Source organism: Lissotriton vulgaris, chromosome 7 (assembly GCF_964263255.1).
Source record: "Lissotriton vulgaris chromosome 7, aLisVul1.2, whole genome shotgun sequence".
Classification (NCBI taxonomy): Eukaryota; Metazoa; Chordata; class Amphibia; order Caudata; family Salamandridae; genus Lissotriton; species Lissotriton vulgaris.
In genome coordinates, this window is record NC_141695.1 from 884,092,483 (window position 1) to 884,111,116 (window position 18,634).

Genomic DNA, 18,634 nt, shown 5'->3' on the forward strand with positions numbered 1-18,634 from the left:
GTTTCACAGGTGTATTCCTGGTTGGGTTAATCTTGTATGCAATATAGTGGACGGTTTTGAAAATTCTGAGATGCAGGTAGGGTCTGCAGGTTTCAGATCTCACTGGATCATTTGTCCATAACTACTGAACAATTAAGTTCCTCCATGAGCACCTAACATAAGCCCAGGCTAAGTGAGAACGTGAACATGGCCTTGGTCCAGAAGAGTTGGAACTTTAGAAGGAGAGCAGCCTCCTCCCCATATGGAGTTGGCGGAGCAGATTTTTTTTTTTTTGTATATTTTTATTAGCAAAACATAAAAAGGGGAGCAGTAATACATACAGATGAAATAATATGCATTGCATGGACCATGAGAGCAAAGCAGGCTTATCCGTTATGCAAATTATCTACACAGAATACATGAATGGACACATCAGTAGTCATAATCTCCACACGTCTGAGCAGTATCATTCTGAGGCACTATCATTGTCTGCAATATTTGGAGGCTCACAGATATTACCACGAAACTTATTCCAAGCCCCCCAAATTTTCTCCCATTTCTTGGGGCACCCCCGGTGCAGGAATACCGACTTCTCCGCCGCCATCATTTCGTCCATGTCCTTGCACCACTTACGGAGGGTAGGCAGTGTCTCTGAGCCCCACAGTAAGGCGATGTTACGTTTTGCCACCATCATGCCCAACATGACCCAATCCTGCTGACGCCGATTTAAGTCGTTTGGTTCCCACACATTCAACAAACAACGACGGGGCTCGAGCACAAGGGAAACCTCAATAGCCTGGGAAATTGTACGCATGACTGCCGTCCAGTATGCTGCTATGTGTTTGCAGTCCCATATGGTATGATAAAACGTCCCCTCATCCCCACAGTGTCGTAAGTAATATTTATGTGAGGTTGGCCCTATCTTGAATAACGCTGTTCTAGTATAATATGTACGATGTAATATTTTAAGTTGGACCAGTTGTAACCTCGAGGGGATGGCTGTTTCCCGGGGGGACGATGGGGCCTCATCCACTCAGACTCATCAAAGTCGCCCACGTCTCCGGCCCAGTTCCGTCTTAGTGTGGACGTCATATCAGGAAGGTTATTTATCAATTTCCGGTAGGTCAAGGAAGTGGCTTTATCTGGCATGTGTTCCGTCAGAAGCCTATCTTCTAGAGGGGAGAATTCTTGTAACTCGGTATCTGCCGGTATGACTGACTGGAGTGCATGTCTGATTTGGAGGTATCTGAATCTCTCGTTCTGAGTCATTTCGTACTGTGTTTGGAGGTGGGAGAATTCTACCATCTTACCTCTCTTCCAAAGGTCACCTACCACTGAAATGCCTATGTTATCCCAGTTGCGGAACCCCGCGCTGTTGCAGAGGGAGCCCAACCTATAGGAGTCCCATAAAGGTGTCATTAGTGTGATCATCCCAGTGCAGTTGAGGCGTCTATTCGCCTTATACCAAAGTTGTACCGAATGCCGCGTGGGCCCAATTAGGTCCGGGGGCATGCGGCGGCTATAGAGGTTACCCAACAACCCTCTGCTCTCCAAGCACTGTCTATCAGCTAGGTATGCTGGTTCAGTGTGCGGGGCATGCAACCAATAATTTATCTGTTTGAGATGGGCCGCCCAGTAGTATAATTCCACTTTGGGAAGCGCTATACCCTCATCATACCTGCTCTTTGTTAATTTAGCTTGTGCAATACACAATAGATTAGATACAGTAGAGGCAATAGTCTTAAAATAGGAGTCAGGAAGCAGAAATGGTGTATTCTCGAGGATATATAGAAAGCGCAGGAGCACCATCATTTTGTATAGCTCCGACTTACCCAGAAGTGTAAGAGGGAGAGTCCGCCATATCTTAACGTCACGCTTAAAGCGCTCTAACTGGGGACTAAGATTTAAAGTCAAAAATTTGTTTGGGTCTGATGTATTATAAATACCCAGGTATTTAAATACCGTCGTAGTAGTGCGCAGGGGGCAACTCGCGGGCAGAATGGGAGGAGGGCCGGTCAGGACATGTAGAACGGACTTGGACCAATTGATTCTATAACCAGACACTCTTCCAAACTTCTCACACACGTTCAGTAATTCTAGGATAGATTTCTTGGGGGAGGTGAGGTATAGCAAGATATCATCCGCATATAGGGATATGCGGTCTTCCCACGTGCTGGTCCAGGAAAGGCCCTTAATGGAGGGTTCCCATCGGATCCAAATTGCAAGTGGCTCCAGAAACAGCGCGAAGAGCAGCGGGGACAACGGGCATCCCTGCCGCGTACCCCTGCCAAGCGGAAAGTCACGGGAGACATGTCCATTGGCCGCAACATGTGCCAAGGGCTTATTGTAAAGGAGGCGAACCCAGGCACAGAATTTCGGACCGAAGCCCATGTGGCGAAGCACGGCAAACAAGTAAGGCCATTCCACAGTATCAAACACCATAGTGGCGTCCAAGGAGAGAATGACCGCAGGTTCCCGGATATACGACTGACGTTCCAGGACTGCGTAGAGCCTGCGCAAATTAAGTGCCTGCTTCGGTGTGGCATGAAGCCGGACTGGTCCGGGTGCACTAAAGAGGAGAGGTGAGGAGTCAGCTGTAGTGCCAGAAGTTTGGCCAGGATCTTTGGTTCTGCGTTTATCAGGGAGATGAAGCGATAGGACGCACAGTCCGTCACTGGTCTGCCAGGTTTATGGATCGCGACGATTGTGGTGAGTCGCTGGTCTTTTGGCAGTTCTCCTGTTTCAAGACTGTCAAGAAACATCCCAAGCAAGAAGGGAGCAGAGGTCTGTGCTGTCTTTTTATACAGTTCCACTGGGAATCTTTTAGGTCCCAGCGCCTTCCCCGACGCAAGTGAATAGGTTGCAGCCTGTAACTCCTCTGTGGTGATGTCTGCCTCCAACAGGAGTATTGCCTCAGGGGAAAGACGGGGAATAGATAGATCTTTGATATAGTCATATGCCTCCTCAGACGTGAAGGACGCCTGGGAGCCATATAATTATTCATAATGATTGGCCAGTATGTCCACTATACCATCTGGCTCAGAGGTCACGAAACCAGTGGGGGAAAGCAGTTGCGCTATGACCCTGTTCGCCCTTTCCTTCCTATCCAGCCAAGCCAGCATCTTTCCCGCTTTATCTCCCAGTTCGTATACCCTATGTCTAGTTGCTTGGAGGCGAGCCATCACATTCTCCCTCTGATACGCCACACACGCCGCCTGTTTAAGTTGGACCTCAAGGGTGGCTGCATCATCTGCTCTGTCATTGCGGCGGCTAATTCCTCCTCAAGGTTGTCTAACTCCGCCCTCTGCGCCCGCTTGTGACCTGTAATTGAGGCTATTGCTTGCCCACGTAGGGCTACCTTATAGGCTTCCCAGAGCCTGCTAGGGGAGACCACAGTGCCTGCATTCTCTTGAAAGAATAGTTTGGTAGTGGCTATGAGGTGCTTCATAATGGGGCGAACATGTAGAAATCCTGCATAAATCGGGAACATACGCTTTCTGGGAGCTTGATTATGTGTGTACTTGAGCAGCAACGGGGAGTGGTCCGATATACCCCTTGGGCGAATAAGTACCTCTTCTATTCCCGTCAGGCCGTCTGCTGAGGTTAGGAAATAGTCAATGCGAGTGTGGCAGTTGTGGACCCCGGAGTAAAAAGTGTACTGCCGCTCGTCAGGGTGTTTGTATCGCCAACTACCAGTAAGTCCCATAGCTTCCGTGAAACCAAGGAGACGTTGTCCACCCTGTTTCCCTGAACTGGTGGGAAATCTGTCCATCGTATCATTCATTATATCATTAAAGTCGCCCCCTATGAGCAGTGTTGCAGCTGGTAGTGCTAGTAGGAATGTTGTGAGGGCAGAGTGGGCTTGTGCATGTAGGGCCGGAGGGATATAGATAGAGACCAAATTAAATAAACGCCCTTCCCATTGACATGTCAGTGCTGCGAAGCGGCACTGGTCGTCAGTTCGCTTATGTTGTATTATCAGCGGAAAACTCTTTCTGATAAGTATCCCCGTACCTCTAGAACCCGAGGAAAACTCAGCGTGCGCCACCATTTGGTATCCCCATCTATCCATGGCCTTGACAGCCGAACCCATTAAGTGCTTTTCTTGTAGGAGCGCCACTGCGGGCCACAACTCTTCAAATTCTGGAGCACCAAACCCCTCTTCATTTTGTCTCCTAACCCTTGGACATTCCATGACATTACAGTTAAGGCTTAGATTCCTGTGAAACATGTTCCGCCATCAGTCTTTTCAAAGTGTGTCAAGTATGTAAAGCCACATATGCTACACATAGATCAATCATGAAAGGAGAGTATTGCCCCAAAAACATTGCGTTTAACCAAAAACAAAACATGTGTTCCCTTACACAAACTCCCACACCCCCCTCCCTTCCTCCCTGCCTAGCAAGCCTAGAACTACGCGACACCCCAACTCAGCAGAGTGCTTTAACCCACCCAAAATTGCAATACTTGCGTATCGGGGGTAATGAGTTCCGTAGGGCTCCGGCCCTTCTAAGATTTTAAGGCCTGCCTCAGTCCATAACCCTAGAACGGCACAGTCCGGAAAAGGTCACAGTGCCACCCAATGTGGCCTGGAACGCCGGTGCATCTGTAGAGTCTATTCTTCCTCCAATGGTGTCACCTGGCTCGATCCACGGCCACTGGGAGCCTGCTTCTCCGACTCTTCTTCTCTTCTCTGCTGCGACGGGAGCCATTTCCTCGCTCAGCACGGCCCACCGGACGCCACCCCCGAGCCAGTCCATAGCCATCTCTGGCGTATCAAAGAACTAGGTACGGTCTCCAGCCACCACTCTGAGCTTTGCAGGGAAAAGCATTGAATATGGTAGTTCCTTTTCACGAAGAGGTTTTTTGACGTCAAAGAAGCTTCGCCTATGCCTTGAAACAGCTGCAGTGTAATCAGGGAAGACGTTAACATTAGAGTTCAAAATGCGTATTGGAGGTGAAATGCGTCTCTGTCTCTAAAATTGAAGAGTCTGGCCAGTACTGGCCGAGGGCGTGCCCCCGGCTTTGGTCTTCCTCCTGGTAACCTGTGGGCACACTCCACCGAGAAGAAATGAGAGTCCCTTCGGTTGTAGTTTAGATTTAATCAGCTCCTCCACGTATAAGTCCATCGCCTGGGCGCCTTCCGATTCTGGAATGCCTATATTTCGGACTTTGTTCCGTCTTGCGCGTCCTTCTTGATCATCGAGCTTGTCAGCGAGCAGTTTGTTCTCTTTTTCAAGGTGAGCAACCGCAACCTGGACCTCTGAAGTATCCACTACCAACGATTTAGCCACCACCTCTACCTCTTTCACCCTGACCGCCATTTTGTGGAGGTCCGCACATAACAGGGATACATCAGTGGATATTGTGCCAACAGTAGTCTGGACGTTAGCAAGAGCTCGCATGACGTCCTCGAGCGTGATTTTTGAGGTTCCCTCTTCTGTATCTGGCGCCTTATGTTGTGTGGAGCGTCCTTCCGGTGCGGTGGGGGAGTTCTTACCATATGCATATTTTTCCAATTTTTGTTGTGTGGTCTGGTTTTTGGGACCCCTTCCCGCCATGGCTCAATCGATCGGGGGTGGTTCCTGGGGCCCAAGACCGCCCGCAGTAGGAGGTGCTGGTAGGCTGCTTCCAAGGTGACCAGGAGGACGTATCATCCTGTAAAAGTATAGCAATGTGCCTGTGTGCCTCTCCTCAGGAAACAAATTCCGGTAAAGGTATGGCATTGTCAAGGGATTGTACGCTGAAGATGGCAGTGTGACAGCAGGGCCCTGTCCCCTGCCAGCGCAACTAAGACCCTCCTGGATAGGTCCCAGAGCAACGTCAGTTCATGTAAGGGACCGAGTACTGCGATCCATCACCCACCTAGGCCCCGGCGCCAAAGATGGAGGGAGGGGGGGCGCAAGTCCACCGGACCCAATCCCCGGTAGAAACAGAGAGTAGAATATGGCACCGCACCTCTCCAAGTCGTCTGGCCGAAGCTGTGGGGCACAAGGCAGGGCGGAGCCGCTGGGGGGCAGCGCCGATCAATTCCTCGGCATTTGGTGGCGTTATTCCGAGAAGCATGTGGCAGCCGCGGCCTGGCCCGGCTCTCAAAATGGCCCCTTTCCGGCCGGTAGTTAGGTCAGTTGGCCCCAGGCAGCAGGGGCGTCGCGGATTGTAGAGCCCGTGAAGAGGACCTAGAGGCAGGAGGTCTTTAGGGGGAGCAGGAGGTGTGTCCAGAGTTCATAGCGCGGGGTTTGTGCTCGGATCGCAGCCGCGCACCGCTTCGCTTCACGGTGATCTCCGCGCCGGGCGCTTGCAGCACCACAGTCCCCAGTCTGGCCGCCGTACTCAGGCGTTCCTCTTCAAAGGGCGATTTCAGCCGTTGGGAAGAATGGATTTTCACCGGAGTTCTTCCGGGCGCCGCCACTCAGGCTCGGACGTCGGCTCCATCTGTCGGAGCCCTGCAATTGCCGGATATGTATGCGGATAGCTGTGATGGGCAAGGATAACCCCGGAGCTCAAAAACTAAGCGGCCATCTTAATCGGCCGTCAGGTACGCCCGCCAAAGGGGGAGCAGATTTTAATGTAAGCATGTAAAGTATGAAACAATTCATCTTGGTACTGAGCTCATTATTAACCTACTTATAACTCCAGTGACTGGACAAATCCTGCCATGGTGGTATTTGAGTATACCCGGGGCCTCTGTATGGTAATACGCCAAAGTAAAAGGCTGTACTAATTGTGTACGTCTCACGGATGTGCAGGGTACAAAAGTCATCAACTTTTTCCTGCATAGCACCGCCAAGTAAAAGAGACCAATTTGAGACCTGTGGATAACTTACCACCATCCTTCAGCAATCTGAACTGAGTACAGGTCATGGTTGTAGTGGGAAACTTAAAGAAATACTTGTTTACCTAACAAAAAATAAAACAATTAAAGGGTGAAAGCATGAAGAGACATAGGAAAAATATTTACATTCACAGACGCCCATGGTGTAAAGTATCACATGCGGAGCTGGAAAAATGTAATTGGTTGCAGACTGCATAGTTCTTCACGGTTCCCGAAGGCCTTGGAAAGGTTTTGCCAGACCTTTGTGCAGAGGCCTTTCACACTCCCACACACTGAGAGAATGTAGCTCAAGCAGTGGGGGGGGGGGGGGGTGGAGGTAGTTTAGAGGGAGCTGGTCTCTTTCTTCAGGGCCTCTATTATTGTTCATTGAGTTACTTAATTCATCCCATTACATTGCTTGCTACTTGCTCAGAGTTTGAGCTTGTTGGCCCAGCTCACAGAAAAAACATTTTCCACATTTCTTTACCCTGTGTTCACACTTATGGGCTCTGGACTTTCTTCTCTACCATTAGCCTTAAGCTAGGTCTTCTTGTCTGTGACACACCTTCTTACACATAGGATATGAAAACTTAGTGTTGCATCGAAACAACGCACCATTATTATTATTATTATTATTAAGGAAATTTCTAAAGCGCCTGGTTACGCGCACCGGCGTGTCCCCGCTCTGTGGTGAGAGAACAGTGAGGAGGCCAAAAGCCACTAATCAAGTGTAGAGCGGAACAAATGGGTTTTAAGAGCTCTACGGAACTTGGCCTCTGAAGGTTCAAGACGCAGCTCCATCGGGAGCCTGTTCCAGCTCTTAGCTGCAAGGTGTCTAAAAGATCTACCTCCCATTCGCACCTTCTTAATTTTGGGAACAACTACCAAGCCAACACCAGTGGATCTGAGTATCCGATTAGGTCTATAAGGTGTGATAAGACTCAATAAGGGGGTGGGCGCCTTGCCCCCAATAATGCCGTGACATATGCATAGCGCCTTAAAAGCAATCCTCTCCTTGACAGGAAGCCAGTGGAGAGTTTTCAAGGCGGCTTTGGAGGCTGCTCTTCTGGGGAGCCTCAATACCAGCCGGGCTGCGGCATTCTGTAACACCTGCAGGCGATTCAGACCTTTAACCGTGGTCCCCAGATAGAGAAGGTTAGCATAATCTAGTCGTGAGGTTACAAGGGCGTGCACCAGCATCCGCCTCGCACCAACAGGAAGCAAATCCAGAGTCTTCCGCAGATTTTTAAGGACGCCAACACATGTCCCAACCACACGGCCAATCTGGGGAGTGAATGAAAGGTCTGAATCAAACATTACCCCAAGATTTTTAGCCTGCTGACAAGGTACAGGAGTGGTGCCTAGGCATGCCGGCCACCATGCCGATGACCACACAGACGGACCACCCCCCCACCACGAGCACCTCAGTTTTGGCACCATTCAGCTTCAGGCAGTTGTTAGACATCCAGGAGGCAAGCTCCTGCACGCAGGCACTGAAGTTAGATGCCGCATCCTCAGGCGCTCGTGACAGCGAGATGACCAGCTGAGTGTGACACAATTTGCAGGCCATGGCTCTCCACGATGTTTGCTACGGGGGACACATATAGGTTAAACAGGGTTGGGCTCAAGGCAAAGCCCTGCGGCACTCCTTGATCCAAGTTGATCATACAGGAGTAATACTCCCCCTGTCTAACCTGAAAGCCCCTATTGGACAGAAAAGATTGGATCCACTTCAGCGCAGTCCCCATGACTCCACCCTTGTTCAGACACTGTAGAAAGGTGAAATGTGCTACAGTGTCGAACGCAGCACTCAAATCGAGTAAGATGAGGGCCATCGTCGGTCCTTCATCTACCCCTTGTCTGATGGTTTCAGTGGCCATAAGCAGCGCCGACTCAGTTGAGTGACAAGAGCGAAAGCCAAACTGAGTTGGATGAAGCACGTTTGCCTTCTCCACATGAGCCGTCAACTGAAGATAAGCCACCTTGTTGCATTCAGAAAAGCACTTATTTATGTAAGTAGATCCAGTAGACGTTGGTATTCTTAAGTAGGTATTTATTGGTTAAAATTGGTAAAAAGGAAGGTAAGAAGGAGGCCCCACCGGGAGCAGCATCCAGCTGCTCAGCCCACTCAATCAAACTGACTACACATTCAAACCATGCACACAGGAACATTCCAATGACATCACACACACAGGCTGAGCAGCAGGGAAAGAGATGATCAGGATATAACACACCTTCTCTGCCACTTTGGCCAAGTAGGGTAGGAGAGAAATAGGGCGGAGGTTTTCCAATCTTTCCCAGCTAACATTTAACTTTTTTTGAAGCGGAAGTACCACTGCTTGCTTCCATCTATCAGGTTCGGTATGAGTACTAAACGATAGATCCAGGACATCCCTAATATAGGGCTCCAGGATCTCGATACTCCCTGCGAGCAGCTTAGGCGACGCAGGGTCTCGGGGGGATCCTGAATTGATGGAGCGGCATATCTGTATCAGGCTATTTTCACCCACAACATCCTGTTCTATCTCTCTGAAATCATAGCCCCTTCTGTCTCCTCCTGAAAAAGCGGAGTATATAGCAGCCACCTTTTCAGAGAAGAAGGCAGCGATCCGATTACAAGATTCCGCTGAAACACTAGACGGATCAGCAGATGATCCATGGAAAGAAATTTCTTTATAGATTTTAAATAGCTCCTTAATAGAATTTTCAGCTTCCCCTATACTTCCTGCGAAATATTTGGCCTTGGAACGCCTGATTAAACTGTTATAGTCTCTCCGTTTAGCCCTATATTCCTGCTTAGCCTGATCAAGAAAGGCAACCCTCCATCGCCTTTCGTGTTGTTTACATTCCGCCTTCGCTCGGCGGAGTTAGTCGCTAAACCAGGGGGCGGATTTCTGAGGTCTGCTACCAGGGTTTTTTAAGCACAGCGGAGCGGTAGCTTCCAAAGCATCACTGATACGACATTCCAGTCTATCGGATGCAGAATTGGCATCCTAACCTCCAGGTCTACCTCCTTTGACCAGGGCAGTGTCGAACTTGGCTTTGGAGAAAGCTGCCCATTTCCGACAGGGGTATTTTGGGTTGGCCCGCTCTTGGGTGTTTGTTGCCGGAACACTTATAACAAAGGGTACTAAAAAGTGATCGGACCAGGGAATCGGTATAGGGGTATTTACCTCAATGTCCTCCCAGTTGGCAAAGATAGGGTCCAATAAGTGGCCCTTTTGATGGGTGGGGGCCTGAAATCTAAGGTGGAGTTGAAAAGCATGCAATTCCTGACAGAAATCAGTGGCTCCCTTGTCCCGTGGGTCGTCCAAATGCAAGTTAAGGTCACCCAATAGCAAAAACATGTCCCTACGTCGGGCCGCTTCCGTCATGCCTTCTATCAGACTGGTGGTAAAACGAGCGAAAGGGCCCGGAGAGCGATAAATCATGAAGCCCTTCACTGTGTTACCTGCATTAACCTTTATAGAGAAGGCTCCTGCCTCACTATCCACAGTAGTGAGTGGTACCAGTTGACAGCATAGCGGAAGTTTAGAGATCATCGCTATTCCACCACCTCTACCCACAGGTCTATCCAACCTTACCATGGTATAGCCTCCCAGAAGGGAGGCGACTACATCTGGCTCGGAGTTGGAATCAAGCCATGTCTCGGTGAGGAATAGAAGGTCAAATTTCATCTCCATGAGCAGATCATATATATCCAATTTATATAGATCTAACATTTAGTAGTCCGCTTTAAAGCCTTAGGTCTTCAGCCTTCTTAGTGTCTCTAGTACACCAAGTATATTTGCACTCTTTGCAGCTATTATCCTCTTCAGCCCTCAAGCTATGAAGGCAGGCCTTAGCGGTCTTGGGACATAGTGCGCGGAGTTGACATGAGCTCCACCGTATTAATGCCACATTTTGTCCAGGGGTTATGGCCCCTGCCCCCGTCCGGCCGCGGACGGGCGCAGACGGGCTTGCCTTTGGCGTGCCGCTTGCGCGCGTCCGCTGCGCTGACTTTTCTGCACAGGCAAGAAGAGATGTTGGAATGGGTTGAAAAACTGACTCTAAAAATCCATGGCTCTGTTGGCCTTGTCACAAAAAGGGAGACTTGTTTGGGCTGTTGCATATCCACAATGCCATCACAGTCCCAAGAGCTATAGCCTCGTAGGATTAGAGCTTGGCAAATGTTCTCTTTAAATAGTAATGAATTAAACTGCTGGACAAACCATTCAACCCACTCCTAAAGGAGGGACCTCCACCTTCCGAATCTAGTTCAGCCTGTGTACTTGTAAATGTCCCCCCACTTAACTGCAAATACATGCCCCTTGCAGGTAGCAAGGCCCAGTACACAGCTCTGCATCCCCTCCAAACCTTGTATAATCAGATGGAACTGCAATCATTTAGGGAAAGTGGTCAACTGTGAATTTTTATGGTTGCAAGATGGAGGACACAGACTCAAGAAAAAGGTTGTAACCATAAACTGCATCTCCCTCCTCACCTTCCAGCAGGAGTAATGAGCGGTCAGCTGTGTTTCACGTTGTGCTAAGGCCCCTCATCGGGCGCTTTATCGGTCAGAGGGCCTGAATTAACATTGGACTGCTTTTCCTTCAGGCTCAGCTGGATCAGCTGAATTCACAGGTCCTGTCCTTTCGGGAGAAGATGAAAAGGGTGGAGGAGTCGGTCCTGAATCAAGACTACAAGAGGCACATCCAGGTGAGCAGGTGAATGCATTCATGGCTGCATGTTGATGGCCATTAAGGTGAGCTGGCATGAGAAATCGTGTCAACAGGCACAGGATTTTAGGTTTGCATTCAGAAGAATAGACATGATCTTTCAGGAGAGTAGATGCATACATTCAGACAGGCTCTGGTACAGACACCAGTGCTTGCTTGACTCAGGAAATGAGCGTAACATCTTAGGTGGGAAAAATCTCAACTCTGACAAGAGCAAGTACATCTTAGATTAGCACCAGTATATTACATTCAGTACAGCTAAGGCAAGTGTGTGTCACACTTAAACCGGCATCGGAAGCACTTAAGCAAGTGTTGGCACAGCTCAGGCAGGCACCTCATCGCTCAGAGAAGAAAAGCTAGGTCAGTTGGCCCCAGTTTTGCAGCTCTTGTTGGTGTTCCAGCACATGGACCACAGAGGTTTGACAGTGAACTATGACCCGGAATCACAATTCTACTCTGCTATCCTCCTCCCATGTCCATAACAGAGAAAACACCCCCTGCAGAACTCCCTTCACTTCGAGTCCTGGGTTACACAAAAAGCTTTGTTAATGTACTGTGTTTGTAACTTTGAAAATGCCTGCAATTGTCTCTGGTGATGCACACCACTCCTGACCTAGCTCACTGTTTGTTATTCCAGAATGAATTCTGTCCTTTTCTGCAGTGCTTGATGGCTCTTGCACTCTTTTCTGTATGAACCTCAATCCTGGCCTTGAGTACATCTGTGTTACATCACACCAGCATAGCTCTGCCTGTGCACCTCAATCCAGACATTGAGGAGCCTCAGCCTCTGCAGCAAGGATCTTCCGCATCTCTGATCCCTTGCCTCTCTTTTCTCCCCCAGGAGTACGGAAGCCCGGGCCAGTTCTGGGAGCAGGAGCTGCAGAGCCTGCACTTTGTCATCGAGATGAAGAATGAGAAGCTGCATGCGCTGGAGAAGAAGCTGCTGAACCTCACCCTGGTGGTATGTGCGGGTTCCTTTCCTTACTCCCCCGGGTACCAGTGTCTGTGGAAATGCACCCCTTGAACCTCACCGGGGTGGTATGCATGGGTTCTTTACCTTAGACCCCTGGGTACCTGTGTCTGTGGAAATGCACCCCATGAACCTCACCATGGTGGTTCTTTTCCTTACACTCCTGGGTACCAGTGTCTGTGGAAATGCACCCTTGAACCTCACCCTGGTGGTACGCATGGGTTCTTTTTTTACACCCCTGGGAACCAGTGTTTTTGTAAATGTGCCACTTGAACCTCACCCTGGTGGTATGCATGAATTCTTTACCTTACACCCCTCAGTATCAGGTTCTTTTCCTTACACCCCCTGGGTACCAGTGTCTGTGGAATCTGCCCCTTGAACTTCACGCTAGTTTTACACAAGGGTTCCTTTCCTTACACCCCCTGGGTACCAGTGTCTGTGGAAATGCACCCCTTGAACCTCACCCGGGTGGTATGCATAGTTTCTTTACCTCACACCCCTGAGTATCCATGTCTGTGGAAATCTGACCCTTGAACCTCACCCTAGGGGTACACATGGGTTCTTTACCTTACACCCCTTAGTATCAGGTTCCTTTCCTTACATCCCCTGGGTACCAGTGTCTGCGGAAATCTGCCCCTTGAACCTCACCCTAGTTTTACGCAAGGGTTCCTTTTCTTACAACCCCTGGGTACCAGTGTCTGTAGAAATGCACCCCTTGAACCTCACCTGGGTGGTATGCATGGGTTCTTTACCTCACACCCCTGAGTATCAGTGTCTGTGGAAATCTGACCCTTGAACCTCACCCTGGTGGTATGCATGGGTTCCTTTCCTTACACCCCCTGGGTACCATTGTCTGTGGAAATGCTCCCCTTGAACCTCACCATGGTGGTACACATGGGTACCTTTCCTTACACCCCCTGAGTACCAGTGTCTGTGGAAATGCACCCCTTGAACCTTACCCGGGTGGTATGTATGGGTTCTTTACCTTCCACCCCTGAGTATCCGTGTCTGTGGAAATCTGACCCTTGAACCTCACCCTAGTAATACGCATGGGTTCCTTTCCTTACACCCCCGGGTACCAGTGTCTGTGGAAATGCACCCCTAGAACCTCACTGTGGTAATACACATGGGTTATTTTCCTTACACCCCCTGGGTACCAGTGTCTGTGGAAATGCACCCCTTGAACCTCACCCTAGTGGTATGCATGAGATGCTTACCTTACACACCCTGGGTACCAGTGGAAATGCACCCCTTGAACCTCACCCGGGTGGTATGCAAGAGTTCTTTTCCTTACACCCCCTGCGTACCAGTGTCTTTGGAAATGTGCCCCTTGAACCTCACCCTGGTGGTATGCGTAGCTGCTTTACCTTACACCCCCTGGGTACCAGTGTCTGAGGAAATGTGCCCCTCGCCTTCTCTACTCAAAGCTGCCGGAGGATGAACATCTCTTGGTGTGGATAGAAGGGTAAAGGCCAGGAAGGGGTCCATGGCCACTAATGTTCCATCATCCGCTGAGGCGACAGGTCAGAGGAGAACCACAGCCTCCAGGCTAAGCAGAGGTAAAACACATAGAAGTCGAGTACATTGAAATGCACAATGAGTGCACTAAGATTTCATTTAAAGTCACTTTGTTGGAGAAACTTGAACTCTTATCCTCAGCCGTTTCACGTTATACATGTAGTTATACGTAACTAACTCGGTAATGTATCCTGTATCCAAATTACCACAGTTCACCCCATAAGAAAGTGACAAAGGCTCTTGGGCTCCGTAGCCCCTCCCCGACCTCAATCTCACTCCATTAACCTAATGGCTCAACTATTCAAAAGAAGTTAGTGTCCTCTGTGAATTGTTATAGCCCTCCTTGTTGACTCCTTTGACTGGCACCAAAGCCGCCCCTTCCACTCACCCAAGGGGCAGCGTTGGCCTCAATCTATCTATGCCATTCCCCCGTTAGCTAAATCGATTATAAAACGCAAATGGCCCCTATCTGGCAATAACAGCCTTGTACTTTTCCCAAATATGATAGCACTCCTCTGCTTTTTGCCTAGGTTTGCATCATAGAAATACCATTTACATACTCACATAGAACATGTCTCTGTCGTCAGCGAGTTAATCATGCAGTTGCAAATCTAGTATATACCTTCCTCATTAGAACATGCCTCAGATCATAGCCTCTCTTAATGGTCGAGTGTCCACAACCTTAAAACAATAGGTGAGTTTCACCACCTCCACTAAAGGAAGTGAGCCTTGCTCTTGGGCATGCTTTTTCCCTCTGCTGGCCTTACCTGATGGAATGGCTGTAGCCATCAACGAGCAAGGAAAGCGCATTGTATCAGCTATCTACACCGCCACCCAATGGGCCATGGCTGAGAGAGGGAGGCACCACGGGCTCCTCTTGGAGTACCAGGAAGCAGCAAACCCTGGAGACTGCTTAGGTCTAAAGAAGAAGCCGTTTACAGAGGCAACCCAGGGGAACTCGCGTATTTGTCATCCTGCAGCTTGGCCTTGCAAAACTAGTTAAGCAAACAATCTTCAAATTCATGACCCTTCCCGACTACTCCCTAAACATGTTTACCCTCCCTTCTTGGACTTGTGACACCCTCCACTCGAATGAGGTCGTTTTCTACACCTCGAGGTTGAACTTAATGTCCAGATCTGAGTCGCCTGCATGGTCTCACAGTAAGCGTTTCTCACAAATGTGCAGACCACTCCTTCATCCTGATCCAAAACCATCTTTTCTGGCAGTTATACCCCCAGGAGACAGGACGGACTGTGTTCTACAAATATAATATCACACTAATACAAAATAAATCATTATCACAAGCATTCCTCATCTGGCAATACGAAACAAATGGGGTTTTCTTTTCTGCTCAATCTCTGCGGGTGTTGTACTCTGGTGTTCCTTTCGCTAAGGTCACTGTGTCACTTACTGCACCGTGACTGGCCAGCCTCGACACAATAGTGTGAGCCCCATAATTCGCAATGTGCCTTGTGCCACATGCACGTGCCTCATCAGTCCGCTTCAACAGGAAATGCAGTATTAAAATGACTGCAGTGCAAAGTAAAAAATCGAATAAAATGCTTGCATTCTATGGGAAATTTGTGCTATCTCCTTTAACACTCAGCTGCCTCACTCTTACATTAACAGTAGACTCCCGCGAACACCATCTGGCACACACGAGTCCCATAGGGCTCACATCCCTCTCCTATCTAGACATGAAAGACTTGACAATATGAAAATATAAATGCTAAATTATCCCAAAAAAAACAACATTCACCTAAGAAAAGTGGATGGCAGTTTTTTAAATACATTTATTTCCAATGTTGTGTATATTTGGGGGGGTGGGGGGAACACAGTATGAACTTTCTTCTTCATTAAATTTCCTACCACTCAAGACTGTATCAGACTTGCTGTGTCTGTGCTTTTGACATAAGCACTCAGCTCTTCCCTTTTATCTTCTCTTTCTGTGGGGCCATTGCAGATGGAGAGAAACCTGTCGCTGGAGGAGAAGGTGTCTGCTCTTCAACAGGACAATGAAAATTTGCATGTTCAGATCCAGAACCACGTATCCGTCACAAGGTATGACAAATGAACCTATTTACGGTCCTTGCAAAGTAGTTGGTTGCACCATTGCTTATAGCACACTCCAGCCGGTTATATCCTATTGATGGGAACATAGATTGTTAATGTCAAGTATTGGGTGCCCTACTATTTGATATGCAAACAAATGATGGATGGAATGCTGAATAAATCATACATTCACCCCAGTCAAGAGATCTGGGTTAAATGAATTGTTCTTTTGCTCACCATGCCACCCCAGTTTAGACCCAGCCATATGCAAATCAGTCTTGACCCTGTGCCTCATGGGAACAGTTGAAACCGAACTGCCAAGCCAGGTCTTCCCTGGACAGGAAACAAGCATCATGGGACTGGTTTCTGGGTATTACCCTTCATCTACCAGGCTAGCTTGAATCCAGTGGCACATTGAGCAAGGGACCCACATCTGGGCATACCCATCCCACTTAGGGTGAAAAGTGCTACGCAAACAAATGATGGACGGAATGCTGAATAAATCATACATTTACCCCCAGTCAAGAAATCTGGGTTAACTCCATCATTCTTTTGCTCACCATGCCACCCCAGTTTAGACCCAGCCATATGCAAATCAGTCTAGAGCGTGTGCCTCATGGGAACAGTCCAAACCTAACTGCCACCCTGGACCGGAAACAAGCATCCTGGGACCGATTTCTGGGTATTATTATTTGATGGCAGGTTTGTCTTGTCTTGTATGTTGCCCGCGCTGTAAATGCCAAATATTTGGTGCATAGTCTGGGTTTGTGATATGTACTTTGGCACCCTGACTGGTGTTCATATTGTTTGGAAAACAAACTGGTACTCCTGTTTTGTGTATTTTCGGGGCCCATCTTATTTCCTAGAATGATTTTGACATTGTGTTTTGTGCCCAGAGAAGTTATGTTTTCTTGTGTGATGCCTAGGCTGTGAATTTCATGGTCAGGACTTAGAATGGGTACCATATTGAGTTTTTGCTCAGACGGGTCATTTCTTTTTCTTCGGAGGCGAGAACTGTCTCAATTAGAACCTTCTATGTCAGGACAGCAAGCTTACCTTCGTATGTGGTGGGCGTGGGGACTGAAGACTCCTATATTTTGGACAGGTGTAGCCTCTGTAGCTGTGGATCATGATGTCCTTCTGTTTTACAGGCAGATGTCTGAGGAACTGCAGTCCATGCAAGAAGCGTTAGAGCGAGAGACGCTAGCCAGGCAACAGGCTCACCATGAGAAGGAAGAGCTGCTCTATCGGGTTCTTAACAACAAGACATTGCCAGCCTTTCAGCTTTCTAATGTTGCAGCAGAGGTACCACTCCTTGCAACGTAGAAACCAACCACAAATGTGAGAGGATGGCAGAAAGCAATGAAGATGACTAGCAAAAGACACTTAATGCTAGTCTGAAACTTTCCTGTGCTTGGATCCTCACCGTAGAGTCCAAAACACCTCCAAGAGGTACAGTAATGAGAACGTGGTATATAGAACTTTGGGTGTGTGTTTTCTTTTAAGCAAGGCAGTATTTTGCTTCTTGGTTCAGCTTACTGACTGAAATTTCACGCCTTTGGAAGGATCTGCATAGGAGACACAGCATGGTGGTCAAAGACACCCTGCCACCTTTTTTATCTTGGTGGAGTTGGCTGTAGAAGTGAGTCCAGTGGCAGCCAAACAACACACAGCAGAGAGTTGCACTGTATTTTCATTTACAGTTTGTCGTGATTGTCATGGAATGGAAAAACCACGCAGCACCTATGCATGTCTCCTGTCACTCGCCATCAAGATGACTTTGCATGAATCCTTACACTCCAAGCTCAACCTGGTAACGCAAGGGAAAAGGAGACATTCCCCAAGCCATGCAGACAATCATCATTATTGCTGACATCTTCCTCCACCTGGTGTTTCTGTAATATCTTCCTTTTACCTGGCTGGACATGCCAGCTACAAGCACTGGCTGGCGCTGAAAGGAGTAGTCATGTTTTCCATAACAAATCTGTTTAATCACCCACTCCACCCAATGATTCATAAACTGTATTTAAATTTTTTTAAATAAGCTCAAATGTCTCTGATGGACTTCAGCACAAAAAGTAGGGCGCATTGTCCAACTCCTTATGTCAAGGAATGAAGCAAAGAGACTGAAATAAACCGTTTTTATCACCCTGTGGCTTTATCTTCCTTGGGTTGGGGGATGTGGGAATTGTGAAGCAGTATTACAGGCTCTGTCAGATAAAGGATGAGATTCATAAACGTACAGGAATAATATGAGCAGAACAATGTATTTGTAGCATGTGTGGCTGTAGAGTGCTTAATTTGTGCCGGTACTTTCCGGTGCTCAGCACCGGCTCTTATTTGATAGGGCCGGGTCTACATATCACCACCACACATCTGCAACTGACTCCGCACGACATACAATTGGTCATACTGGCAGGCAATGTGAATGTGAATGTCAGTCAGTATATCACATTAAGGGCCCGATGTAGGTGGCCAATACCGGTCGGAAACGGCCGAAATTCGGCCGTTTCCGACCGGTATTTGGCCTTTTGAGATGTAGAGGACCTTTTTTCTCCGATTCGGTATTTTACTGATTCTGT

General features: G+C 48.5%; 1 protein-coding gene across 1 annotated transcript in view; it reads left to right on the forward strand.

The window, feature by feature from the left end:
* The window catches only part of CCDC69 (coiled-coil domain containing 69), a 163,893-nt gene extending 145,692 nt beyond the window's left edge, over positions 1-18,201 (forward strand). Inside the window, exons 6-9 of the mRNA XM_086931280.1 lie at positions 11,390-11,491; positions 12,353-12,472; positions 15,964-16,061; positions 17,204-18,201. Coding sequence (XP_086787406.1) covers positions 11,390-11,491; positions 12,353-12,472; positions 15,964-16,061; positions 17,204-17,378 — 495 coding nt within the window. The 3' untranslated portion in view covers positions 17,379-18,201. The remainder of the gene's footprint in view (positions 1-11,389; positions 11,492-12,352; positions 12,473-15,963; positions 16,062-17,203) is intronic.
* Positions 18,202-18,634: the final 433 nt, after the last annotated feature.